This window comes from Penicillium angulare (assembly GCF_028827245.1).
Source record: "Penicillium angulare strain IBT 27051 chromosome Unknown utg000003l_segment0_segment0, whole genome shotgun sequence".
Lineage (NCBI taxonomy): Eukaryota > Fungi > Ascomycota > Eurotiomycetes > Eurotiales > Aspergillaceae > Penicillium > Penicillium angulare.
Genome location: NW_026623162.1, coordinates 3073961 through 3099549, shown reverse-complemented (window position 1 = coordinate 3099549; position 25589 = coordinate 3073961). Strand labels below are relative to the sequence as shown.

At 46.6% G+C, this 25589-nt stretch overlaps 13 protein-coding genes across 13 annotated transcripts; 7 read left to right on the top strand and 6 right to left on the bottom strand.

Moving 5' to 3' along the window:
* Nucleotides 1-393: 393 nt before the first annotated feature.
* On the top strand, nucleotides 394-1284 carry N7478_003310 (J domain-containing protein; the record flags this gene model as incomplete). The annotated part of the gene is made up of 1 exon (XM_056919524.1): nucleotides 394-1284. The coding sequence occupies one exon, from the start codon at nucleotides 394-396 to the stop codon at nucleotides 1282-1284; it is 891 nt and encodes a 296-aa protein (XP_056782682.1).
* A 1636-nt stretch (nucleotides 1285-2920) lies between these two features.
* On the top strand, nucleotides 2921-3169 carry N7478_003309 (uncharacterized protein; the record flags this gene model as incomplete). The annotated part of the gene is made up of 1 exon (XM_056919523.1): nucleotides 2921-3169. One exon carries the CDS (start codon nucleotides 2921-2923, stop codon nucleotides 3167-3169), a length of 249 nt encoding a protein of 82 aa, XP_056782681.1.
* Nucleotides 3170-4084: 915 nt separating this feature from the next.
* N7478_003308 (conidial pigment biosynthesis scytalone dehydratase Arp1) lies at nucleotides 4085-4546 on the top strand (the record flags this gene model as incomplete). Its single annotated transcript, XM_056919522.1, has 1 exon — nucleotides 4085-4546. One exon carries the CDS (start codon nucleotides 4085-4087, stop codon nucleotides 4544-4546), a length of 462 nt encoding a protein of 153 aa, XP_056782680.1.
* A 564-nt stretch (nucleotides 4547-5110) lies between these two features.
* On the bottom strand, nucleotides 5111-5842 carry N7478_003307 (uncharacterized protein; the record flags this gene model as incomplete). Its single annotated transcript, XM_056919521.1, has 1 exon — nucleotides 5111-5842. The coding sequence occupies one exon, from the start codon at nucleotides 5840-5842 to the stop codon at nucleotides 5111-5113; it is 732 nt and encodes a 243-aa protein (XP_056782679.1).
* A 1155-nt stretch (nucleotides 5843-6997) lies between these two features.
* On the top strand, nucleotides 6998-8538 carry N7478_003306 (alpha/beta hydrolase; the record flags this gene model as incomplete). The annotated part of the gene is made up of 2 exons (XM_056919520.1): nucleotides 6998-7491; nucleotides 7554-8538. The coding sequence occupies 2 exons, from the start codon at nucleotides 6998-7000 to the stop codon at nucleotides 8536-8538; spliced, it is 1479 nt and encodes a 492-aa protein (XP_056782678.1).
* A 234-nt stretch (nucleotides 8539-8772) lies between these two features.
* N7478_003305 (uncharacterized protein) lies at nucleotides 8773-10023 on the bottom strand (the record flags this gene model as incomplete). Its single annotated transcript, XM_056919519.1, has 1 exon — nucleotides 8773-10023. One exon carries the CDS (start codon nucleotides 10021-10023, stop codon nucleotides 8773-8775), a length of 1251 nt encoding a protein of 416 aa, XP_056782677.1.
* Nucleotides 10024-10602: 579 nt separating this feature from the next.
* Nucleotides 10603-12669, bottom strand: N7478_003304 (carboxylesterase; the record flags this gene model as incomplete). The annotated part of the gene is made up of 1 exon (XM_056919518.1): nucleotides 10603-12669. One exon carries the CDS (start codon nucleotides 12667-12669, stop codon nucleotides 10603-10605), a length of 2067 nt encoding a protein of 688 aa, XP_056782676.1.
* A 754-nt stretch (nucleotides 12670-13423) lies between these two features.
* Nucleotides 13424-15067, top strand: N7478_003303 (carboxylesterase/lipase family protein; the record flags this gene model as incomplete). The annotated part of the gene is made up of 1 exon (XM_056919517.1): nucleotides 13424-15067. One exon carries the CDS (start codon nucleotides 13424-13426, stop codon nucleotides 15065-15067), a length of 1644 nt encoding a protein of 547 aa, XP_056782675.1.
* Nucleotides 15068-15369: 302 nt separating this feature from the next.
* N7478_003302 (uncharacterized protein) lies at nucleotides 15370-17820 on the bottom strand (the record flags this gene model as incomplete). Its single annotated transcript, XM_056919516.1, has 1 exon — nucleotides 15370-17820. One exon carries the CDS (start codon nucleotides 17818-17820, stop codon nucleotides 15370-15372), a length of 2451 nt encoding a protein of 816 aa, XP_056782674.1.
* Nucleotides 17821-18345: 525 nt separating this feature from the next.
* On the top strand, nucleotides 18346-19410 carry N7478_003301 (uncharacterized protein; the record flags this gene model as incomplete). Its single annotated transcript, XM_056919515.1, has 1 exon — nucleotides 18346-19410. One exon carries the CDS (start codon nucleotides 18346-18348, stop codon nucleotides 19408-19410), a length of 1065 nt encoding a protein of 354 aa, XP_056782673.1.
* A 183-nt stretch (nucleotides 19411-19593) lies between these two features.
* N7478_003300 (uncharacterized protein) lies at nucleotides 19594-20115 on the bottom strand (the record flags this gene model as incomplete). Its single annotated transcript, XM_056919514.1, has 2 exons — nucleotides 19594-19814; nucleotides 19923-20115. 2 exons carry the CDS (start codon nucleotides 20113-20115, stop codon nucleotides 19594-19596), a joined length of 414 nt encoding a protein of 137 aa, XP_056782672.1.
* Nucleotides 20116-20674: 559 nt separating this feature from the next.
* On the bottom strand, nucleotides 20675-21889 carry N7478_003299 (isopenicillin N synthase family dioxygenase; the record flags this gene model as incomplete). Its single annotated transcript, XM_056919513.1, has 3 exons — nucleotides 20675-20746; nucleotides 20804-21465; nucleotides 21541-21889. 3 exons carry the CDS (start codon nucleotides 21887-21889, stop codon nucleotides 20675-20677), a joined length of 1083 nt encoding a protein of 360 aa, XP_056782671.1.
* A 2235-nt stretch (nucleotides 21890-24124) lies between these two features.
* N7478_003298 (uncharacterized protein) lies at nucleotides 24125-25370 on the top strand (the record flags this gene model as incomplete). The annotated part of the gene is made up of 2 exons (XM_056919512.1): nucleotides 24125-24232; nucleotides 24408-25370. The coding sequence occupies 2 exons, from the start codon at nucleotides 24125-24127 to the stop codon at nucleotides 25368-25370; spliced, it is 1071 nt and encodes a 356-aa protein (XP_056782670.1).
* Nucleotides 25371-25589: the final 219 nt, after the last annotated feature.

Here is a 25589-nt window from a genome sequence, read left to right as displayed (position 1 = left end):
CTTTTTTGATTTCTATTGCCCAGTGACATCCGGCGATTTATCCTTATACTTGCCCTTGACCGAATTTCACGAGATACCCACCAGTACATACTCAATCACTTTCACAGTGAATTTTTCTCCATATTATATCCTAAAATGCTCTCCTATAAAACCAAATTCTAGTCACAAGAAAGGTAAATTTTCATATGTGCATATGGACACTTGATCTAACAGCTGATCTCGGAAGCTGGAGAGTCGGAGTCGCGTGAGCCAATAACCTTAACGCCGAGACCGGGAACAACGGCAGCAGCCGTGAGGGGAGATCGAGCAAGCTTCACCTCTCTTCTCACCAACATCCAATTTACATCTAAAAGAAACAGGAGCCACTGCAATCTCCCAGAAAGCCATGTGGCCATGTTCAAGAAGCCACACACCCTCTGCTGCGGCGGTATCCAGCTCCTAAGTCCGCAAAACACCATCTCGCCACTATCCCGCCTCAGCTTCATCCCACCCACAAGAAACTATGCCAGCATACCAGATACCCCCAGCCACGAACACTCATGGCCCAAAACACCCTTATTCACTCCATACGAAGTCTTCAACATTCCGCGCAATGCAACCTACTCCAAAACCCGCTACTATGACCTCGTAAAGCTCTACCACCCAGACCTCCGCAGCAATGACATCACGCCCGAAATCCGTCTTCAGCGCTATAAGATCGTAGTCGCCGCACACGAGATCCTCTCCGACCCCATTAAACGCGCAGCATATGACAAATTCGGAACCGGATGGAGCCATTCTGTTCGTCCAGATCCTATGGCTGGGCCATACGGGCCTGACATGAATATATACGCGAACGGAACGTGGGAGGACTGGGAACGCTGGAATAACCGGCATAATGGGAAACAGCAACATATTGTGGATCACCGGACGTTTACAAGGCTTGTTATTCTTCTTACGTTATTTGGGGGTGCGATGCAGGCTTCGTGGATTGGTCAGTTGAATACCGGGTATGAGGAGAGGCTTCGCGAGGTTAGTGAGGACTCGATGCGGTTTTTGACGGGGAGAAGACAGAGTACTGTCAGTCAGATGCCATCGAATGATGCAAGAGTGCAGAGTTTCTTGATTCGTAGGGATCCGACTGGATCGGGGCTTAAGGACGATGAACAACCTGTCTATCAGAAAGAGTTGCATCCTAAGCAGGGAGCGCAGGATCTATCTGATCGGCCCAGTGAACCTGAGAATGAAGCTGGGTCTATACCTGCGAATGAGACGAAGCCGTCTGTTGATCTTCTTGATACATGATAGCTGTGATTATTGCACTGCGTTTGGCGTTTTAGGGTGTTTAACACGGATTCTGGGCATTAAGTATACGACTATAATTAGTGAGCGGCTGGAAACGACTCATTGCACAACCATTCATTATGACATCCTCCTTTCGGGGCTGGGATCTTCAGCGACACTCATGTGATGGCGATTGCCACTCGGTGACTGTCCATTTGTATATTCGAAGATATAGCAATAAGTTTCCAAATGGTTCAAGTTGTTAGAATTACGAAACTGATAGAATGGCTAACTTGAATAAGATGGTAGAAAATATTAACAGGCAGATGATACGAAGTAAATGATGCATGCTACAGAGACTAGATACACTGGCAGTTCATAGACTGTCGGCGTGGGTGTCGATAGAAAAGCGAATTGAAACTATCTAGGCAATCAAAGGTCCACAGGCACCCCAATCCTAGGCAGAGGAGGATTTAAGCCCTTCGTCCCCGCCAACTTCGCTGGCTCCGGCGAGGTGAGCCTCTTTGGGATTGAAGTCGCTTCCGGGCTGCCCTCGCATAAAGGGGAGTTGGAGTTGTCGTTGACGAGCTTGGTTGATTGCCGGCTACTGAAGCTATCGACTGGATAAATGACAATTTCTGCGCCTCTCTGAATACTTAATTTTGCGCCTAGAATCTTCGGTGCAATATGCAAAGTTGTCGGCCCACAAAGGCTCTTCTCTTAACCTGGCTGTCCTGTCCTGTATTTCTGATTTATAGGCGCGTTTCAATTTCCTCGCAGACTCCTCAATTTGATCAATTCTTTCTTCGAGTATCTCAGCCTGGGAAGAAGAATCGTCTATTGCCTTTTCTTCTCGTCGAAGAATAACAACGTGGGCTCTGCACGCTCCAGCCTCATACACAAACTCTCGAGCCGTCAAAGTTTGACCTGAAGTAAAACGAGGGACCAGCGTTCCTTCGATTGTATCCATAGCCTTCGCGAAAAGAAAATTGTCTGTAAAGCGGATCGTCTCTCTCACAAACCGGGGAAATTCATGAAGAATATGCCATTTCACAAACCAATCTTAATCCATGATAGGGAGGTCGGGCTGAAGCCAAGGTGTACATGAACCTATTGACAGCCGGAAAAATAAGTAAAGGGCCCCTTTAGAGCATCGCTTCCATAAGATATACACACCACATTGTAGAGGCATGATAGAAGGTTCCGGTCGTTCCCAGAGGTACAGACTAACGATGAACCCGATAGGGCGGTTCTGGAATATCTCGATTTCTAGAATGTCGTTTTCATCTCTAGAAGAGCAAGAAAGTCGACGGGGCAAATCTGAAGCTCAATAGCCAAATGTACGTTTCCGTACCTTTTCATGCACTATTATATACAGTATCCAATCGATATATCGCATCATAACTCGTCAAGGACTCCAAACAAGGCAATTTTGTTTGTCTATAGACAAGGACTCGAATGTCCGATTTGGAATCTATCTTTGCAGATTGATTTCTGCCCAGTATACGGAGTAGCTGTCAAGGAACTCTGCTAATGTCAGATTAAAGCTGGGGGGATGACAGTGCCTGGCAACTACTACATCATGATATAATCGGTCACACGCCACCTCGTACGTAAAAATCTTTGGTGGATAACTCGATAGCTGCACAAACCCATCATGGATGGCTACCTATACATTGTTTTCCACAATTCGCTCCCGTCGCTCGGTATAAATCATTGGGGCATCCCGCTTGACCAGATGCTTCGGACAGTGATTGGTCGAATTTCTATCAAATACCTTCTTGAGCGGATGGCACTTGACATTGGTACCAAAACGCTCGGCACACTGCTGAAACTCCAAATCCTGCTTGCAGCCGCAAGTGTATCTCAAATACTTGATCTGGCACATCTGGATCTAATGGTGTAAACCAGGTGAAATCAGGTAGATGTGGGGAGTAGCCGTCACCTTACGATAGTTTGTAGTTAGGCTTGGAATTTCTTGTACGTTCACTGGTTGACAGTAGCAGCTAGTGTTTGCAACAAGGCCCTCCCTGCATTCCTGAAAAATGGGAGTAGAAAAATTATGATTCAATACGAGTAGGTGTTTTGGAAATCCGGTGATAGGTATTGTGTAGGAAATGCTCTCAATGAGCTGACAGCTTATACCAGCCGGGCCAGACGTCGCTTCAACACTTAGATTTGAAGATGTGGGGTTGATGGCTCTCGCAGGCTCAAAGAAGGGGGGGAGAAGTAAGCACGCAGGACAGAGAGCACTCTGCGTCTGTTGACAATTCACATTCCTTCAGCCATGGTCTATCCAAAATTGGAAATGATCGACCCACCACTCATGAATGGCTGACTAGGTATTGCGATCCTACATTTGAATACAAATACACAATCAAGCTTCTCAGGCACGAGGCTCAATATCGGTATTTGCATTATTGCATTTTAAGTCTCCATACCCCAAACCTATTGGCATCTACTTTAATCGAAAGAGGGAAATCGTTGCGACAACCAACAAACCTTAATCTGCGTACATACTCCACAACAGCTTGAGCTTCACCAACCATGATCAAGCCAAACACACGATGGAGTCTACACTAAAGCTTGTGCCCTCATTTTCTCGGTTGAGTATAGTAGGTGGCCTAACCGGTCTATTTATAGATTCTCAAATGTTTCCATACATCTACAGCCCCGGAGACTCTTAATCCAATTCAATCTAATACCAGACTCATAACCATTTCCTACACGGTTTAACCCAGCTCATACTATACTCCCAAGAGCTTCAGGGCTTCTCAATTTACTATTCACTTTCTTCAAACACTTGATGAAAGCAGTCCCAATGGCTACAGCTCTACTCCAGTGCCAAAATACTCTCTACGATTGGGCTGAAAGCATCGACACAAAGTCTTGGTCTCTACTTCACAGCCTTTTTGCTCCAGAGGTCTCCATTGATTATGGAGATGTTGGTGGTATTAAAGATTTATCGGCAGCACCGGATTCATTTGTTGAATGGGTTTCCAGCCCTGAGCGACTAGGAAATTTGGATATCACGACCCAACATTTTATCGGCGCGTGCAAGTGGACAGAACTGTCGGAATCGAGATGGAGGGTGCATTTCCAGATTCGAGCTGCTCATTGGAGGCCTTCGAACAAGGGAGAAGGCGCGACTCTTAATGCAAATGGATATGGTCTTAATAATATGGAGTTTGAGTTGAGTGGGGGTATTTGGAAAATCGTGTTGGTTAAGGTTGGGGCGAGGTGGATTGAAGGAGATATCCAAGCTGTTTTCAGAGGAGATTAATTTACATCTAAGGTTTCTGAATATCATAAAGATGATACTTGAGACCCTTAAAAGCACGAGGCTGATTTCTAAGCAATTTTTATAGCACTATGGAGATCCATACAGCCCTTGCGAAGTTTGATACCTCCGGCGAAGTGCGCCAGAGTCTTGTTGTCTCCCGTAAGGCCTTGCCCGGAACCTAAGCCCTTTCTTCGATTCTTCGTGATTGAATATCTTAGTATTCGTCCATATCGAAGGCATTCCACCATCATGCTCCCAAATTGGTTCCAAATGCACGAGTCCACTAATCTCTCGCTCGCGCTCTTCCTCGTATTGATATTCACCAATTGAAGGCGAATGAGAAACATTTGGGGGGCGCCGCGGAACCGCCATATATTTTCCATATAGATTAAAAAAATTGAGGCTTTCTAATCTTGGCATCGATTCCTCTAAGTGAGAAAAGATGGGTGTATATGACCCAGTTGTCAGACTGCACTGATGCAGCTTGAAAGCGCGGAGGTCAGAGTGCTTCTGAAGGAACAGTAGAATCGACTCCCCATTTGCCCGAAATCCAGAGAACGCACATCACTCCAACATCGGAAAATTAGTTTCATGGGCGATACTTCCAATGATCCGGTCGTAACTATCCGACATCTCGTATCCAAGGGCATTGCGGAAAGACAAGTCTAGCTCCCGAAGGGCAGGCGCAGTCATCAAAAACCGCGTGATTCCAGGTGTCTCACGAGACAGTATTGCACGAGGATCACCAGGTGATAAATATCCATCTTCGGGCTTGCTCAGCTCGCTTTCATCTTCGGAGTAGAGTGTTTTTTCATCGTCATTGTCACCTTCGTGTTCGTGTACCGTATTTTGATCTGGCTCTTCAGTGTTAAGAGAACTCCGTATTTCCGTGGACATACTCAAATTGAGCGACTCCAAGCGCTCACACATCATTTCCAGCTGCTTTGTGCCGAGAGATGAGGCGTAACTGGTGATGTGACCAGATGGAATGCAGCATCTAGGAATCTCGCGATATACATCGAGCCTTTTCACCGACGTCCCACTCTGCGCCATAGCTGTCACAACCAATGAGAAAATGTGCGAGGCGCGCATCCATAGCTGATACCAGTCCGCGCCCTGGGTTGATCGTTTCAAGGTACGCCCCACAACAGACGCACCATCTAAGCGAATAGACTCCAACTTGGGGAGCCGCCTCAACGTAAGTTTGAGGACTTCGATCTTTTCGCTAGGTACTTCCTTGGCTCTTTCTTTCTGCTTTTCTTGTAACCAGTCCAGATCAGATTTGAAATTTGACATCTCTTGGGGGGATTATTTTTTCTCTGTCGTTATACGAAAGGACGTATCTCCTCCCGTTACAGTGCGATACCCATATTTTATGCACTTTTTTAATCGATAAAAATCCAGGGATATGGCCACAAACGTCAGAGAGTGGACCATGCTACTGATGGTAGAGTTGCATGTCAGATTATAAAGTGCACGAAGACCGTGGGGCGAAAACTCGATGTTGGGTTGAATAGACTCTCGAAAGCGGGGCCCAAGGCATTTGTTTGCGAACTTTCGGTCTGCTAGACGAAGTGCCTTGATCGTGTCGATGTCCAGATATGTGAGAACCGTATCGAATATTTCTGGAGGCAGTGCCGTCCAGTCCATTATGAATATGATTAGCTTTGTGCAGTTTTAACGTGTGTGAAGCTTGGAAGACGTGAAGTGCTGGCTTCCTGCTTTGAACTTCCGAGGTATGAATGGGACCCGAAAATTAAAGGTCCAAACGAGGCAATTCTTTTCGCTAAATCCAATAGCTTCCAGGGCCGGAGGGGAAAAGGTCTGACTCGGAGGCTTCGTGTATTGAGTTGGGTCCAGCTGTTCAAGTTTGAGCCGGGTTTGTTTGGGGCCGGGGGCAAGACATCTAGACCTACTACTACTACTACTACTATATACTAGCACTTGAGGTAGGCAACAGGTATGAGGCTGAAGTGTAAGATATATAGTATTTATATATAATCAATTAAACACGGACATTCAGGAAAACAATAGAGATGTTTATTAATAAAAAAAAGTAAGGAGAAAACGAAAACGAACTGGTATAAATGCTGTATATCTGTATCTGCATGTAGATAAGGGCGGTCGGTGTCTCATAGACCCTGCATTTCAAACATCAATTGAAAACGAGCTTTGGCTGTTATGATCTTCTGTGAAACTGTTCAATATAGTGCAGATTCTTTCGAAGTCTCAAATTATGCAAGTTTAATAATCCATCTTGTTCATCGCAGTGGATACCGGTTCTGGGGTGGACCCGCTTGACGTAGCTTGATTCGCCTAAACAAGAACGGACCTCGGCACAAGGGTCCAGGCATTCTGTACCAAACCGGTTTGAATCTATATCAATCTCAACCATCCCACATCGCACTCGCAGAGGAGAACGGTCAGAGCCTTGTCCGTCTATCATCCAGCATGGGCGGATTAAAACAAGCCGTCACGCGGCTTAAGATGCTCCTGATTCGCATACCTCTGTTATTGAAGACGCTGGTCCTACACGGCATTCACATGTCCCCTATGTCAGGGAAACAGGATCTGCGTACTGAGCTTCTCACGGTGCTCATTCGCTCATTCGTTACGGGCGAGGACACAATTCTCAAGACGCAAAAAGGCAGTATGCGTGACCCTGGTATTCGAGGCCCAATGTGGATCTCCAAGGTCACTCTGCCGCAACCAGAGTTCGATGTGCGCGATGCGGTTCTCCGTGCGATTGAAGAACTCGGAAATGGTCAAGAGACTTTTCATACGCCTGCTGTTGCTGCTGTTGAAGCCGAATGGACCGGATATCGTAGTGGGGTCGATAAGAAAGCCCCCCAACCTGATATCTCGGAGGAAGAGAAATATCACAGGTTGCGCAAGGAGATCACCTCAGATATCACAATCTTATATTTCCATGGCGGCGCGTACTTGTAAGCACAATTCTATAACGCAAAGTCAAAATTAAGTCTGAAACTAACACCTATACCCACAGCCTAATGGACCCATGCACCCACCGGGTACCCGTTGCGCATGTTTCGCGGCAAACAGGCGCCCCTGTCTTCTCAGTACGATATCGCCTGGCTCCGCAGAATCCATTCCCAGCAGCACTCGTCGACGCTTTAACAGCGTATCTTTCACTGATACACCCACCTGAAGGTTCCTTGCACAAGCCTGTACCAGCTAACAAGATCGTCATAGCCGGCGACTCAGCCGGAGGCAATTTATCATTTGTACTATTGCAAACTCTTCTCACACTCCGACGTGTCTCCCGATCCGTCCGTTTCCACGGCAAGGATGTAGACATTGAATTGCCCGGCGGAGTGGGAGGAATCTCTCCATGGTGCGATGTCACGCTGTCGATGCCATCAATTGTAAAGAACAGGCAATTTGACTATATGGACATCCGCCCAGGACGAGTTGATGAGCCGGACTTTTCAATCCCCTTTCAATCCCACCCCTTCCCATCAGATGCAGCATGGCCAGTTTCACCACCCCGCGTCGACCTATTCTGCAACGCAAACGCAATGTCACATCCCCTCGTCTCGCCAATTGCTGCTAATCCCGAATTATGGAAAGACTCCCCGCCTGTCTTCATTTCTGTTGGCGAAGAGTGTCTCACTGATGAAGGCTTGATTCTGGCGCGGCGTATGCATCAGGCAGGGGTACCTGTTGCTGCGCAGATGTTCGAGGGTATGCCACACTGTCATGGAATAATCATGATTTCGACGCCGACCGGTAAGAAGTTTTGGGATGGGCTTTGTGGATTCTTTCGCGATGTTGATATGTCTCGGGTTACACGAAGTGGGCATCTGAGACACCATGCATTCAAGCTGCGGAGCGAGCGCGATATCCCTCTAGAGAAGGCTTGTGACGTTGGCGATGATGAGGTTGAGGAAAGACTTCGCAAACACACAGGTTGGAGATTGGAGACTGAGAATAAGATGCAAAGAGAATGGCGGGAACGATCACGTTTATGATCATGAACATGAACATGATTTTATTTTATTCTTTGTTTTTAATTTGCTTGCTGTACACCCGAGGAGAATTCTTGGGGGACCTTGTACAAGATTTGGCCATCAACATACAAGCACTATTTCGAATTCGAAGAAACTCAAGGTACACATCTTGTTAGTATTAGCTTTACGGATTATATCTGAATATGAATGAAATTGAAATTTATGAACATAATGATGCAAAGAACTTTCGACATTCTATGCTGCAGATAATATCTTGACCGGTGAGCTAGCCGTCGCAGTAACACTTTCCCCGGCAATATTCACAGTAACCTGTAGCTCCAAGCTATTTGTATGGCAAATTCCATGAGTTAAAAAATCAGGATATAATGGACGCATTGGATATAGTCGCTTATTTCCCGCAGTCATGCCATATTCGTGCAAAATGAGATGAAACGCATTACCTAAATGCAAAGGCTCATTCTCCTCCCCAGTAGATACCGTCATGGGATTTTCAAGTAGCGAAAGCACTTTATTCAAACCAAGATCCGAGCTCTTAACATGACAATTGGAATGGGAGCTAGTGCTTGAGAGCCTGCTCTTGATTCGAATCATAGTTCTTGAGCAAAGTAATATTTTGATAGAATCGATCCGAATTTCCTGCGGAGCATCCTTGATGTCGGTACTAGTTTTCTCTGGCAAAACCTCGAATTTTACAGTGATTGGGATGGGCTCTGGATGATCGAATCGAATCGCCATCGGCCAGGAGGCGCTCATTTTGAAATGAAATTCAGGAACTTTAGAAGAGCGAAAGAGTTTCCGTGTTTTATCATGCAGCGAAAGTTGTGCATTTTGCATCCCAAGTAATAGTCGCTGACTTTGGACTTTCGTTTCAGATGCTTGAGCCTGCTGAATCCGACTCTGAGCTGCGGTATGTGGGGAAGAGTACCGGATTTTGACAGGCCATGTTACCTCATGGATTTTTGAAGATTTGCCAGATCTATAGCACAACGAAGCCTTCAAACAATACTTGATCGAGGTGTGTGACGATTTATATCCAGGCGACCCGGACGACTCGAATGCCGGGGGAAGAATACTAGGATCAGGGTGATCAGAACTAGTTGTCGAAAAAAGACTACCCATGGTGGTATAATCAAGCTCAAGATTCTTTTTGAGCTGACTAGGAATCTTGACGGAGAATTCCCAGTTTATTCTCTCATCGCTGCCAGCAGGCAAGTGGAGTGGTCCATTGTAAAGCACGGTCTCTTGAGAGTCGACCAAGTCTCTGTTATCTTCATAGGTTTTTTTATTGTCAGTATGGCCTTCTGTTATTTGACTCCATATACGACCCATGAAGTCGATTTTAACGGTTGCTTCTGGGACAACGATCTCGGTACTGCGGACTAAATTTCCAATAATCGTGTCTCCCGCAGCGAAAGCCCAGCCAGTCGGCGCCGCGACATCGAACTTCAGATCTTCAGCGGTGGTCTTCGTGGAAATGTGGTACATTTTGTTCTTCTATTTGATCAAAGACGTATGATCTCCTTCCTGTCTTCATCATCGTTCAGAAAAACTTCAACAGGGGTAGATTTGCCGGCAAGTTTGTAATAAACAAGGCCATGTGGGGGCTGAATAGGCCGATTTAACGTGGAGCAAGTTAAGGTTCCAGCCACTGACACCGGGGGCCGCCTTAGAGTGTCGCCCCGTGCACCTGGGCCCTATTTTTACGGGATGGTATGGTGATTTATGCACTACCTGGCCCCAGGGCCAAGACCGATCGTAGCCAATAACTTCGATGTGTCCAAATCGCCTAAGCCCCCTTTTTGTCACCGCATGCTACATTTATTTAATGCTTAAAATTTTTAAATGCATACTCCATATTCCCTATGGGGGGTGGCCTAGTCTCGGTGGGTGATATGTCTAGTTCAAATGTGTAGACTAAGGTTTCTCGTTAATACGGAGCGAGTGGATCTTATTATTTGTCTCTCTGCAAATACCTATCTTTGTATAGAATTAATTATCCCAAATTGTAAGATCATAAACTCTCATATAGCTAAATGTACCACTCCATCATCTCACGTCCCGTACTTACAGCGTTAATTCTGGAACGATCACTTTGCAATGCCTCAGACTCGGGAGCGCTGTATAGCCTGAGTCTGGCCACTGGATGCTAGCAGCAGACTGGTCCCACATTTCAAACTGAGGCCACGACCAGTTTTCGAAGAACCTGAGTGTCGTATTGTATCCTCGGGCTTTCAAATAATCTTTCTCGACATTGGGATTGCCCGTTCGTGCAAACGAAGTCCACATGTCCTGAACTGCATTGGTATAGTAAATATCTTCGGGGACTCGAACTGGGAGATTAAACAGATAGTAGGTGCCAAAAATTTCATATAAATCGCTGGAGTGGCAACGGTAATAAGGAGTTTCAGGCTTTCCAACGGGGAAAGTGCAAAGGTCATAGTAGTCATAGTAACTCAGGCCGTAGCCTCGCTGGTGCACGGCAGCCCAGACAGGATCAAAGGCTGCAACAAAAGTTCCAAGGGTGGCGTACTGCCCGCTAAAACATGCCAATTGTGCATCGGTTGCTACATTGATACTTGCATTGTATGCATTAGGATAAGTGGTGCTGCCATTGTTGGGAATAGTCTCGTTGGTAATGAGCCATAGGTTAGAAGCAAGAATCTCATCTACTTGCTTAGCAGTTATCTGCCCATTTTCTTCCAGTGTCCACAAATTGGCAGTGAAATTGGTCATATTAGGTGCCAACAGAGTCTCGAGCAACGATTGTGCCTCTTCTGGCATGAAGGTACTCATCAGTTTGACTGGATTAACATATGCTGCTCCTTTGGCCACCTGAGATATAGGCATATCGGGAACATAAATGCCATCGACAATTGTTTGCCAGGTAGTGACTTCACTGTAAGTGATGTTGAGAAGTGTCTCTGCTGGAAGGGCTTGGAGACACTTGAGACGTGCTTCGCCAGTTCCGTTGGCGCCGTAACAGTACTGGTCTAAATATGAAAGAACCAATCCTGCAGCAGTATTTGGAGTTGTGTCGTGACCGCGACCAGCAGATTGCTGAATGGCGCCTGAGAATAGACTCTTAGCCTTTGGCGAGGTAACTAGGTCGATACATGAGCCACCTCCAGCAGATTGACCAAAAATAGTGACATTGTTGGGATTGCCACCAAACCCACGGATGTACTTCTGTACCCACTCCAGCGCCACGATCTTATCTGTCAGAGCGTAATTGCCAGGAATGATTGAATCGTTCAGACCCATGTAGCCGAAGATATTCAATCGATAATTTGCTGTTACGAGAACCACATCACCACGGCTGACGATACTAGCACCGTCAAATGTAGAGTCAGAGGCAGTTCCCGTGGTTTGACCCCCTCCATAGAACCAGAACATAACCGGTTTGAGTTGAGACTCATCCGTCAATGGCAACTCCGGAATTGTGCTAGTGTAGACATTTAAGTATAGGCAATCTTCACTATTACCCCAAGGGTTGAGACCATATGTATCACCTTCAAACCACCCATATTGTAAACAACCATTACTGTAGTTTGTGGCTTGAACATGAGTCCCCTCCCAATTCTGGGCATACCTGAAGCGTAAGTCTTTGACAGGTGGCTTGGCAAATGGGACACCAATGAATCTGAATGCCATGTGGTCTCGGATCCCCTCAAAGGTTGTTCCATTAACGGTTGTGTTGATGCGTGGGTAGGCAGAAAAGTCTGTATACACATCTTGGACCAGTGAAGCACTGTTTGTACATAGGAAAGGGTATTTGGTACCAGTCCCAGACTGAGGAAGACCACCATTCTGATCACTTGGGCTTGATGAGGAACACGATGACCACAGTAGCTGGTTTTCACCAAGATTCCCAAGGTATCTCTGGTAGGAGAACTGATCACTAAGCTCGGAAAATTTGTGGCAGTTCAAGAGGGTCTCGTTGTTGGAAACACATGTTGCTTTCGCGGCCTCGTAGTCCGTTGCAACATTAAAGAAAACTGCACTGGGATTCTGGTCATGTCTTGTCCAGTTCCCGTCATTTTGGTAGAGGATGCTCGTTTCGCCAGAAGAGCCAGCCAATGCCAACGAGGTATCCAGAGCTGCCAAGAGAGCTAAGCACAGGATGAAAGACATATCTGCAGTTGGTTTTAATCAATGGAGATTTTGAGCTGTATGTAACTAGCTGCACAACAAGGCGTTCTAGATAGAACCCATATTTATGCAATCTACTGTCACCAAATCAATGCGGGGGCATCTAGAAGTGGGGAGCATCAGGCAAGTCTCGGACAACAGCACTGGATATCGCAACATCCGAGTCCCGGATCTCTTTTTCCCAAAGAAGGCCTTCCGGCCTCGAGAGAAAATCTCAATCATTCACTTTTTTTTGACTTAGGTAGCCGAAGCTTTGACTACAGGCTAGCTCGCTATGAGTTAATGGGGCCGATACCCCGCAATCGAGTGATGTATATGACGGACGGAAAGCCCGGAGAAGCCGATCTTGTGGAGAAGAAACTATACCCCAGCTGAAAACATGCCGATACTAGCGGGGAAGTTAGGTGATGATAGTTCCTTATTGGATCGCAAATGTATCGTGGATCATACTAAAATGTGGCAGGAGGTTTGAATATTCGGGCCTTGAAACCATACATGGTTAGTGCCACCCACTTCACATAGACACTCATACAATTGCCAGCCGTGTCAGTCCACATGCGATCTTCAAAGATATTCCCACAAGTAGAAACAATGAGCGGCATAGCTTTGGTCCTACAATTATCATCTTGCATACTGCTCACCTATAAAAGGAAGGGAAGCGGCCAACAATGGTCAATCTCGGGCTCATTGTTGCCAACGACTATATTGAGAGGCGCCAATTACGAAGTTTCAAGCCATGCGCTCAATTTCTTCATTATTGATTGGCACCTTGGTAGCTATCGGAGCTCAAGGTGCCCCCTCAAGCAGCACCGAGGGTGACAAGAACCCCATCATTCGCACAAGTTATGGTCGTCTCCAAGGAAACGTCTCTGAATATCGTGACAATGTATATGCTTTCAAGGGAATTCCCTTTGCATCGCCACCTACTGGAGAGGCCCGTTGGACCCCTCCCACAAAGCCAGACTCTTGGGATGGTGTCCGTAAAGCCACCGTATCAGGACCTCAATGCCCCCAGCCTCTCATTGATGGTAAAGGTCTATGGACAACTGGAAGTGAGGTCATGAGTGAGGACTGCCTTTATCTCAATATCTGGACTTCTACTACTGATCCGTCAGCCAATCTTCCTGTATACATCTGGATGTATGGTGGACGTTTCGTCGATGGGTCCGGCGATGTGATTACATATGACGGCTCTGGACTTGCTGTGCATGATATTGTCATGGTGACTATCAACTACAGACTAGGACCATTTGGATACCTAGCCCACCCCGAACTCTCCTCTGAGTCGCCGCACAATGTATCCGGTAATTATGGCGTGATGGATATGATTGCTGCCGTCGAATGGGTCAAAGCAGAGATTGCCAATTTTGGAGGCAACCCAGAGAAAATCACAGTGGGAGGCCAATCCTCTGGTTCCTCGTGTGCCCTAGACATGTTCTACAGCCCACAATCTTCTGGGTTGATCGCCGGTGTTATCGCAGAGAGTGGCCCTCGAGCACCACACGACCCTATCACCGGCTCTGTTGCCACAAGCTATCGACAGAAAGAGCATGCTTTGGCTTCTGGTGTCGACTTCGTGTCTAACAAACTCAATGTATCATCGATTGCGGAGGCACGAAAGATCCCGACAGCCAACATGACGACATGGAGCCAACTGAATGACACAATATTCGATGGGACGCAATTCGAGAATGTGACAAATTTTTCCGAACCTCCACTATGGCGACCCGTAGTAGACGGTTATGTTCTACCATACAGTTACTGGGAGGCTCTGCTAAACAATGAACATGCAAATGTGCCCATTCTAGCAGGCAACAACAAGGATGAAACAGGTGCATCGCCAGACCCAGGCTACACAGTCAGCACTTACAAGGGCAATTACACTGCCATGTATGGAAATCTCTCTACTCGCTACTTCGAACTCTATCCTGCGGATACCTACTACGAAGCCAACAATCAGAGCAACCTGATGTGGCAAGATTTCAGCCGCATTTCGACATGGCAATTCGCATTGAACATGGCGGCGGGTGGAAGCAAGCAGCCCGTTTGGTCTTATTACTGGACCCATGCGCCACCAGGTCAAGTTCTGGGTGCATTTCATGGAAGTGAGATGTACTATGTGTTCAACAATATTCCATACAACTACCCCGATATGCCTTGGACCAGCGATGACTATGAAATACAGACTAAAATGACAGCATATTGGGCAAACTTTATCAAAACTGGCAATCCAAACGGCGAAAGCCTTACAAAATGGCTGCCAAGCAAGTCCGGCCACCAGACAATGTGGCTAGGAGATTCATGGGGATCGGATACTATTGGGGAATCATCCCATGTGGATTTAATTACAGATTTTTTCTCGTATCAAACACCTTATTGATGTTGTTCAATGACAGACCCCACTCACAGGTCTTTGAGTTTTACTTGTAATCAGCAAGTTTAGTTATAAGGAGCCGGTAGTGCAATAATGGCAATTAAGCTTGGTTGGTTACAAAATTTGGTATTATTATAAGCTAAGAATATTGACTTTGAAGTCTGCATCTGCAGAGTACCAAAAGAATTATTGAGTACATGTCGCTATATTCGACAGCCAGTCCTTGGGGTCCCTTTAAGCCAATTGCGCCTATCTCCAAAATCCATGATAAGGTCATAAGGTGCCATCTCAGTGCAAAATTAGGCTGTTTAAATAAATTCATCATCATCCATTGAAGGTTGGTCGTCATCCCATTTGACAGGGGCTTCGTTGCGCGGCGGTTGGTTGGGTGGCGGTTCATCGCGTGGGGTCCAGACAGGCGGCTGTGGGGGTGGGAGACCCTGAGCTGACGGGGATGAAAGCCAAGGAAACGCCACAGGGGTTCCGTTGATGCGAACTTCACCCACGAGATTGCCTATTTCCGTTGGCTCATCGGCGTAGCCATCCCATAGCCCTAGCAACAATCCAATCAAGCGGAAGAAAGCCATGGCGGCAGTGAATATGGGCATTAGAATGACTGATAAATGAGACCAACGCCACAGCATTGTGACAGTCACAAATGGAAACTCAGGAGCATCTGGCATGAGACAATATCCATCGCAGGTTTCCGAAATTGTGGGGTGACAGTACTGCTCTACCATCATGCACTCAATGACATACCATGTCAATGACACGAAAGTGACCCAACCAAGTTTTGTGAGCTGGCAACGCCGGGTAGATGGATTTCGAATCCAAAGCTGGGGTAATGGAATCGCAGCGTAGACGCGGCCATGAGGATGTGATGCACACTGTTCACAGGATTCGCTGGTTTGTTGGCGGATGGTGTGTTGAGGTTTCTTTTCTGCAGAGGGGCTGGACTGCGGCGTGACGGAACCGCTCTGAGAGATATTTCCTTCAAGCTTGGCGAGACCATTTTTCATCTCGTAGATCTTGTTTGCGAGAGATGTTATTTTCTCGTCTAGTTGATCAATATCAACTGAGCCCTGCCCGTTCCAGCGAGCTAGTTGTAATTTCGCAAGGACCTCTTTCTCATAGGCTGCCTCTTCCTCCTCTTCCGTTTTCAAGACAATTTGGTCATTTACAATCGCCTGAAGAGATTCGATAGTATCGTCTCCTAAACCAAGAGTCTCCTTTCCAGAGTTGACATCCTCAATAACTGTTTCCAAGCCACTCTTTGGAAGCTTTGGCCGAAAAACAGAGGACCTTGACGGCCTCGTTGGTTTCTCTTCTTCCGGAGATTTTTCTGTTATGGTAATTGGCTCTTTATTCAAGTTTTTAGATTTAGCTCCGACTTCTGTTTGCGACTTGCTTTGCTGCTTCGGGGCTTCGACAGCCTTCGGCGCGCCAGACGGAACAACAATGTCCTTTGTCAAATCATCTGGAATTTGGGCAACCTTCGCTGTTATTGGGGTATCAATCCATGCACCTGTCACTCGAGGCGTTTTATCATATACGTGTCGTTCGAATAGCTTCGGTGGCTCGGGGGTTTGCGTCTGCTCCAGCTTCGGGCTTTCGGTTCTCGACAATAGACGTAACAAGTTTTGAGAGTCTCGCTTTGGCTGATTTTGTTTTGTAAAATTCGAATTTTTGAATACCACAATAGGAGTATTCGGGATAGGATCGCCTTCACCGGGCGCGGCGTGATCCGGGCTAAACTTCCTTTCGTTTAGCTCCTCCCTCGGTTCGGGTATATCTTGTATGTGTGGGTTGGCAGTGCGCTCCTCGAGGGCACTTCGGGTCGGAATGCGATTTCGTTCTAGCGAACGGGGAGAAGAGCGACGTTTAGAAGTTAAAGTATCGTTTGACCTTGTCCTAGGTTCAGACGGATCCGCTGATACTTTCGGAGGACCCCCCTCCCTTTCCTTGGACTCATCCGAGACGCTGCGTTGACTGACGTTCCGAAGCCATTCTTGTCGGCGAGTTGCACGGCTTCCCCAAGTAGTTGGCAAATTCAATGACGGACCATGCTCGTTGTCACCATCCGATATATGTTGGCTCTCGACCTCCTCCTCTTCACGTCGTTGGAGATTATCTGCAGTCAGAGCTGCTCGCCCAGTCTTAGCTTTGCTAAACACTGGCGAGTCTTTCCCAGTGACACGCCTCAGGCGCTGCTCATCTTTGTTATAATCCGTAGTCCTTCGGCGCGGAGAATATCGCCCATTTTCACTAAACAAACTGACTTCAGAGATTGCAAGTCCATCATGAGCGACATGCTCGTAGTCGCGATTCCTTGTATGAGAGGAAGAATAACTTGCAGAACGAGCGCCCCGTGGTGCATCCCATTCTTCTAGCGGTGCGTTGTTTGGTGGGTAATCGTATCCTTCGGTCCCTCGATACACGTCCATCGTCTCCGCTCGTGGGTTTGATGTCTCGGAATTGGGAGAGAACGCGCCGAATGGTCGTCGCGCCTGTCGGGGACTTGGGGACGAGCCCGATTGTATGCCTTCCTCCATGGATGCACGCGATGCAGCCCGATATGCCCCAGCTAGTGTGCTCGTTCGATAACTGTGGTGAGAACGCGAACCATTCTGTTTGGAAGGTGTGGGGAAATTGGAGGTATCCAGATCGAATTCGTAGTTGGCTTCGCGCGCGCGGTTAAAGGGCGACTGGGGGTAGTTGTGACGCGCCAGGGAAACCCGATCGCCTTGAGAAGTTGACATGGCGCGGAAATGAACGAAGAAGAAAATTCCCCCTTGCTTGGAGATTTAAAGGGGATAAAGAGCCGTTCTTCTAGGTATTAGAGAGGCGAATAACTTGGAGCGCCTGAGTAAAGTAAATATGGAGATCCCGCATTGCCCGATGAGGTTAGCAGCAGAGCTTCATGTCGATTATGCAGTGTGGAATTTAACTTCTTGCAAAGCACTGTTGTGGGATTTCCTTTGGCCCTCATCCCTTCTTCGTCTCATATTCGTCTAGCTACTTGTTTCTTTCCTATCCACATACCACTCTTCCTGGTCTGTTTGGTTGGATCATGCGAGCAACATTGGTGACTCGCCTTGACATGTGACCCGCGCACTTGCTCTGATCATTTGCAGACTCGTGTTTCGAATAAAAACCACAATCAACGCCAGGGTGCACCCCAGCACTATCCAAAAGGAACATCCCAGCTCATATCCTCCCGCAATATCTCAAACGAATACTTCTTGCCCTTTTTTCTAAGCTCCTTCAAAGCTACACCTTACACCATGACGAAATCCTCCCGCCGGAAAACGCCCGGCTCAACTCCGGCCTCATCAGGCACCTCGACCCCAAACTCCGCATCCTCCGGTCCTATTCCTCCCTTTATCAAGACTCCAAATGTCTTACAACCCTTCGTTGAGCCTCTATCTTCGGATGAGGTATACCTTATACATATCGACACAACATCACCCGATCTCAAATGGCAGACCTTCCTAGTTCCTTCGATAGTGAACGTAGTGCTGGCCTTGGCGATTGCCGCGCGTGTATACTTCGGAATCAGCACCTACCCAACACTTATAAAGAATTTCTTCATGTTCCAAAGCTCGATGACGGTTGATGAAGCTTCCCTGTCATGGTTGCAGATGGCGCCACTCGTTCTCCGGCGGACAGGGACCATTTTCATTGACTATGTCCTCGCGACACAGTTTTTGGCTTGGCCTATAAATTTCGTGCTCGGTCCCCTACGCTGGCGGCGTGCAATCGGGTTCCGAGACCGGGAGATCATTGTCCGTCGCAGTAACCGCAGCTGGAGCAAGACGCTCGAACGTAACAAGTGGATTCGTGAAAACGAGGCCATGCGCGATAAGATCGTAGCTGCCGTGACTCCTGAGCGAATTGGCAAAACAGGTTACTTGCTTGTTGACGAGGACTGGAATCTCGACTACCCTGCCATGACATCCGCTCATGCTTTGGTGGACAGAATTACCAAGGGTGATGGCGTGCAGTTGGATGAGTTCCGTACTGCTGTGCTGGTTCATACCGATTCTGATGGGTGGCTCATCTGGCGTGTTGGGGATGAGAACACTCCAGCTAACCGGCAACGCTCGGCGCAGCGAGATCAAATTTTGGCCTTCAAGGACAAGTTGACTGCGATGGGCAAAGAGGATTTGTTCTTTCGCTGGGTCGAGTTGGTGTCGTCGGAGAGTGCACAGCCTGGGGGCTTCACTCCGGAACGACAAAAGTCAGCGATGTTCCAGGTGCAACAGATGTTTAAGGAAGAAAACGTGGATTTCAGTAACTTCTGGGAAGATTTGGGTGGCATGGAGGGAATGGAAGGCCTAAGCTCTTGACATCTATCATGATCCGCATACACTATGGTCGGCGTTTTGATTATTTAGCATATTCATTTGTATCTTCTTTTTTTCCGTTTCCTCTTTTTCGATCTTTTTATAGGTAACTTTAAAGTTGGTATTATAGTTCATGATGTACAAACAGTGAATCAATACGCCAGTTTCATCTTAAATGAGAAGCTCTCAGCCGAGATGCTCCTTAGCCTTGCCAGCGGCCTCACTTGCCTTTCCCTTAGCCTTGCCTGCGGCCTCCTCTGCAGTTCCCTTGACTTTACCCTCGTACTCGGATGCGTTCCCCTTTACATCTCCGGCCTTTGACTGTGCCTCCTGCGCGACGCCGCCGACGGCATCCTTGATTTTGTGGGCAGCTTCATCTACAATGCAACAAGGTCCAACATTAGCGCCTGTATTTCCTTACTTAAGTTTGTTTGGAAAAAGAAACGTAAAGCAAAAGTTGGTCATGGAAAGCCCACCACTGGAACTAGGTGAATGTACTAAGAATGCCCACTTACCACCCTTGTTGATGCCCTTCACTGCAGCATCGGAAACAACCCGATCGGCTTTCTTAAGAGTATCCTTTGTAGCCTCGACTGGGCTCTTCTCCAGTCTAGCAGTCGAAGAGATACCCCGAATAGCAATGATAGATCTCGGCGTGGTAGTTGCCACACGGGACTTGGCGATTGCCATAAAGCGTGCAGAGGACATGATGGATAGCGATGAGTTGCGATGAGTTGCGATAGATTGGGAATAGTACTGTGTAGTGTTTTTGCCAAAGAAGAATTTGCTTGAGTTTATAGCGACCTGAAGTATTTGTATGCAGGAAATTAAAGTTGTGTTTTTGCCATTGAGCGAGCTTTTAAAGGTAAATACTTGGATATGGTTCGGCTGTTTCCTGGCATCACGACGTCATCAGCGTCGCATTTCTTACGTCGATTCTCGGTCACACCCCCGAGGATCCACAGCCAAGTTTTTTCAAGCTTGGACAATTAAATATCCTGTTTGAAATAGAGACACGGCTCTAACAAGCCACCGTGTCGTTCAATTCATCTCTTAGGTTCTATGGAGCTGAAGCTTGAGGAAGCTATAGGGTTGTCAAAGCTTAATTAAGAGTGGAGCTAACCCCATGTTGTGCAGATTAAGAGTTCCACTCCGCGCTCTAAAATAGATTATGTGCTGCAAAGCGAGAAATTTTGGCCCTTAATCAGTGGTTAATAAATAAATATCCTTTTAAAAGTGTGATCGTACTTTCGTTGAACGGATTTTTCTATGTAGACTTATAGCCAGATTCTTGCCACGAGAGCTTCCCCTGCGCAAGCGCCATTCGATCCCGATGCCACTAATACTCAGTCAGCAAAACGCACATTATCATGGAATGAGATTGGGGGTGTCTTACTTTCCCACAAGTAATAGGCTCGTATAAAGCAGGGTGTTCTTCATCGATACAAGACGGGACAACCTGACAGACCGAGTCAGGATTAAATCCCAAGAAAAATGGCATAGAATATCGCGAAGTAGACTGTCGATTGTAAACCCGATGCACAGTAGACTTGAATCTATCATTAGACAACCTCTGTAAAAAGTCTCCAATATTGACAACTAATGTGCCAGGGATAGGTCGTGCATCAAGCCATTCGTCACTGGCTGACAACACTTGTAAACCCCCAGACATATCCTGCCAAAGAAGGGTAATGCATTGAATATCTGTGTGCGAACCAATACCGACATCGGCTTCGGTGCCCTCGAAGATAACTTCTGGTAAACCTGGGTAGTGTATGTAGAGGCCATCTGCACCTGGCTGTGTGATGACTTCGTCGAAGTAGTTCTCGGGCATATCAAGAGCCAATGCGAAAATGCGGATTACCTTGCGAGCGAGGATGAGGCGACGTTGCCAAAATTCAATGGTTGTCTCTTTGAAGTCTGAAATATGGCCAGTTCCCTGCCAAAAATAATCGTTTTCACTGTCTAGATGTTGGTTTTTATGGGGAAGGGTTGCGGGGTCGGCGAGCGTGGGGTCATTTCTGGGGTTATATGGAAGAAAGAAGGTCTCTTTCCGGTCTGTAGTGTAGATGTTCCAACAATCATCCAGTTAGCAAATATCAGAGGTAGTTTTTGAGATGGATGAAAACCAACCTTTGGTTTCTTTTTTATTTATCTGTGTGCTTCCAACTCCACGATATCTATCGTGAGCCTGGTTTTTTTGCTCATCCGTTTGGCCAAAAAAGGCCTGGGCACTTGCCAGGGCCCTTTCTATGAGCTCCTCGTCGATACCATGGTTTTTGATATAGAAAAATCCAATGTTCTCTGCTGCATGTTTGATCTTAGATGCAATGTTTTCTCTGGCTTCAAAGCCATCATCGATTGTGCCTAGATCAATGATAGGAATCTCATCGTCCGTAGCCGGTCGAGGGGGAGCTGCTGAAACGCGACGAAATACCGGTCCATGGAGTGTGAGGAGCTCAACTTGTGTATATTGGGCCATCTCGGAGTTGAGTATAGGCGCAAAACAATAACTAACGTGCTGAGGTGTGATTTCGAGCCCATCCAAAGGCGGGGAGGCTGGGCGTGTGCTTATCCCGAGGGTTGGGTTAAGTGTAGGGTTCGCGTATATAAGGTGCGTGGCAGTTGCAAGATACAGTTTACGTAGGACATCTAGATATGGCGCGACGCATCATAGTTTCAAAACGAAATTTACCCATTGAGTAAAATTGGTTTTTTAAGAGACGAAAACTTAAAAAAATGATACAGATCATGCCAGGGTCTCTAAAACAAGCACCCAGTCGGAATGTCCACCAACAGCCTGGCTTCGACCCAGCGGCATACATCAACTCGATCGGTTCCCAGCCTCGACGAGAATTCCACCAAGGAATAGGTAAATTGGGCGGGAATTCAGCATGAGAACATTGTATTTTTCTATATTAAAAACCATGGTATCGACGAGGAGCTCAGAAAGGGCCCTGGCAAGTGCCCAGGACGGTCGCCAAATGAAGGGTCATGTAGATTTCCCCTCAAGGATTATTCAAATGTTTAGAAATTATTCGACCACTTGCAGAACAACCCTAGTCTAACATAGAACCCATTTCTACCTAAAGACGAAGTTAAGACTCGATCAGAAAAACCATACAAAATTCTACAAAGTTGAGGTGAAGCCAATCACTATTCGAAGAATACTCGATCTCCGAACATCTTGTCTAAACTCAAGAAGTACAATGTATTTTTTCTTAGCTTAAAACATTTCAGTTGACCCTGAAATGTTTGGGCCTTTGTTCTTCAAATCTAAGCAACGGAATATTCTACCATCAGGCTGTTTCAAGGCTCCGACATTATCATGTCGCACCTAGGCAAGTGTGCATGAGATGCCTCATTTTCTTCAGCCTCCAATTTTGCTGCATAAATATTGCATCCCAAATCGATAAATTTCAATCATATATCAATCAAGCACACCGATTCTTTCTTTGCTTTTTTTGTTCCCACCGATTATCATCTTCAAGATCGAGTACGGATTTTCTCTGTTTCTATTAAATCAAGTGAGTGTCTTCACTTGAAAGTGGCACGCTATATTCGAAATTTTACGTTATCCACCCCTTCGGAGATTATCAAAGATTTAAACAGGAACCAAGCTTCAAAAACGCATCATGGAGCTTCCAGCATATTCAACCGACTATTCGAATCATCCTTGTCTGTATATATTACGCAATTTGTACAAAGTGTCCCGGGACAAAGATACAATGAATTATATCTGCAATGCATACACATATCCCAGTACGATTATAACTCTCTCGGGTATTCTAACCGTGGCTGCCAGTGCATTAAGTGATATGCTGAAAGCCAACAGATTTGACCTTCATTCTGTCTCCTCATCCCATATATTGGACAGATTGGGTGGTTTTAATACTCCTGATCCTGGCCTAAGCACCGAGCATCTTCAATTGCGAAGTCTCCTTGATTTCAAATCATCGAGTAGCGGAATCTTTTTTTATTTTCAAGAGGGAATTTTTCGGTCAGTTGATTAACACTGAGAGAGAAGTGAAAAACCAACAAGTTATGAATCCTCTGGTTCGTCAGACTACCCCTCACATACCTGGCTATAATAACACCTATTTTGCAGTTCATTGCTCAATCAACCTAGTGTCAGTACTCACTCATCCTATATAGCAAGGGTTGAGACGCCACGCGAGCGTCTAGTGCATGCACAGGGGTTATCGCCTGTCGTGGAAGATTATGATTGATGTCCTGGAATCGACCCGGCGCCCGAATTGGAATAATAGAGGGACCGGAACATGTATAATTGGCCCTTAATGATAGCAGGATCATACTATTCAGCGACTTGAGTATAGCATCAAATCAGTGAATATTATTGTGGCACCTTATTGCTTATTTGCTGGCGTCAAAACTTGTTTGAAAAGCATCATGCGAGGCAGTTACCCCTGTCTTTGCATGGACACGTCGTTGTCAAGATTCGGATACTACGCCACCGGCAATAATGACCTCAAACGAAGAAAAGTCGGATGATAGATAAAATTCGACAGGGATTTCCGGCTCGAGGCTGAGCCCTCATGATAAAGGCCCGTCATCCCGCCCCAGAAGTATGCCTTGGGCCTCCGTGATTCTACTCCGCACTCACCAAATCCATAGACCCATCAGTTTACATACGGCGTCTCAGTAGGGATTCTAATCTCATTTATTTCTTGCTCTGTTATCTGTCAATTTTTTAAATATGAATGATGAAGGGACTGCTTGCGAGCGGTTAGCCGCCAACGCTCGGCGCTTCGCAGCCTTCACAGGCCTCATCGAGGTAGACTCTTTGGACAGATTCTTCATCATAGTAGGTGCACCGGCCTCTGGTAAATCGAGCTTTATACGTCGCTGTACCGATCAGGAAATTGGCCCTTCTGAACGCCTCCCATCATGTATGCACCCCAGAGATAATATACTCTAGATAATTAATAACTAACACAAAACGTCTAAGTACCGACTTAATCAATGTTTACAACTACAAGTGGCACGGGAGACGAATCCACCTTATTGATACGCCAGGCTTCAACGATCCAAATCGCTCAGACGTGGAGACCCTCAAAGTCCTCTCTTCGTACCTCGGCGCCTCGTACGCTAACGAAGTACGTATCAACGGCATCTTGATGTTACAGCCTAATGATAGAGACAATTTGGAGCCCATCAGCCGCCATAACATCAACAAAGTGAAGGCCATCTGCGGATTCGCAGGGTATCGGAATTTTTGTATTGTAACGACAATGTGGCCCCGCGAGTCGGATCTAAAAGACAATAGACAAACCTGGAACCAATGTGCCTTCTTAAGGAACAGAGAGATGGGGATGCTCCGCGCGTATTATGGTGATTTACAACAGAGTGAAGCATTTTCACGCCGCTTCAATGAAACTGGGACTTGGAATCAGTATGAGCAGAAGGCTCATGCACAGCACATTATGTCACAGTTAATTGGGCTTTCTGATGGGTACAAGCCGGAGGCTTTACAGTTTCCGCGTGAGTTTTTCCAGGAAAGAAAGATCCTCGCTAAGTCTTCTGTTGGGACCCAGGTGGGGATACAGTTGTATAAAGCTAGGAAGGCGTATGAGGAGCAACTGGCTGAGGTTACTGCTCAGATGGAGAAAGCAGCTGAGAATGAAGATGCGGAGAATCTGGCTGAGTTGACAGAAGTCAAGGATGAGATTGAAGAATGTTTGAGTGAGGGGCATCAGGACCAGGCGATCTTGAAGGGTACCTTTGAGGATTTTCATGGGGACGAGCAGCAGGAATGGAAGGAGAAAATGGATGTTCTTGAAATATATTTTCGAGAAGAGATTGATCGCAAGGATACTGAGTTATTGGCGCTCGAAGATTTGGTTCGTAGCATGCACAAGGAAGCTGAGCGGAACCATCGATTAGATAGACAGAAGAGGGAAAAGGCCATGGCTGAAGCGGAAGACTACCAGGACGCGATTTAGATCAGTCGAGAAGAGATGACTCATAGTCGGGATGCCTATAAACAGTTCCGCTCGGCGAAGACGGAGATATTTCACAAACTTGAGTCAGAAGAAGGGGGAGTCTGTACGATAATGTAGTATCATGAGGCTCAGAGTTCGCAATCTTGGAAAGAATTTATTATGAGATGACTATGTCTATTGAACAGACTATGTATGCGAGTTATAGTTTATTCAAAGCTT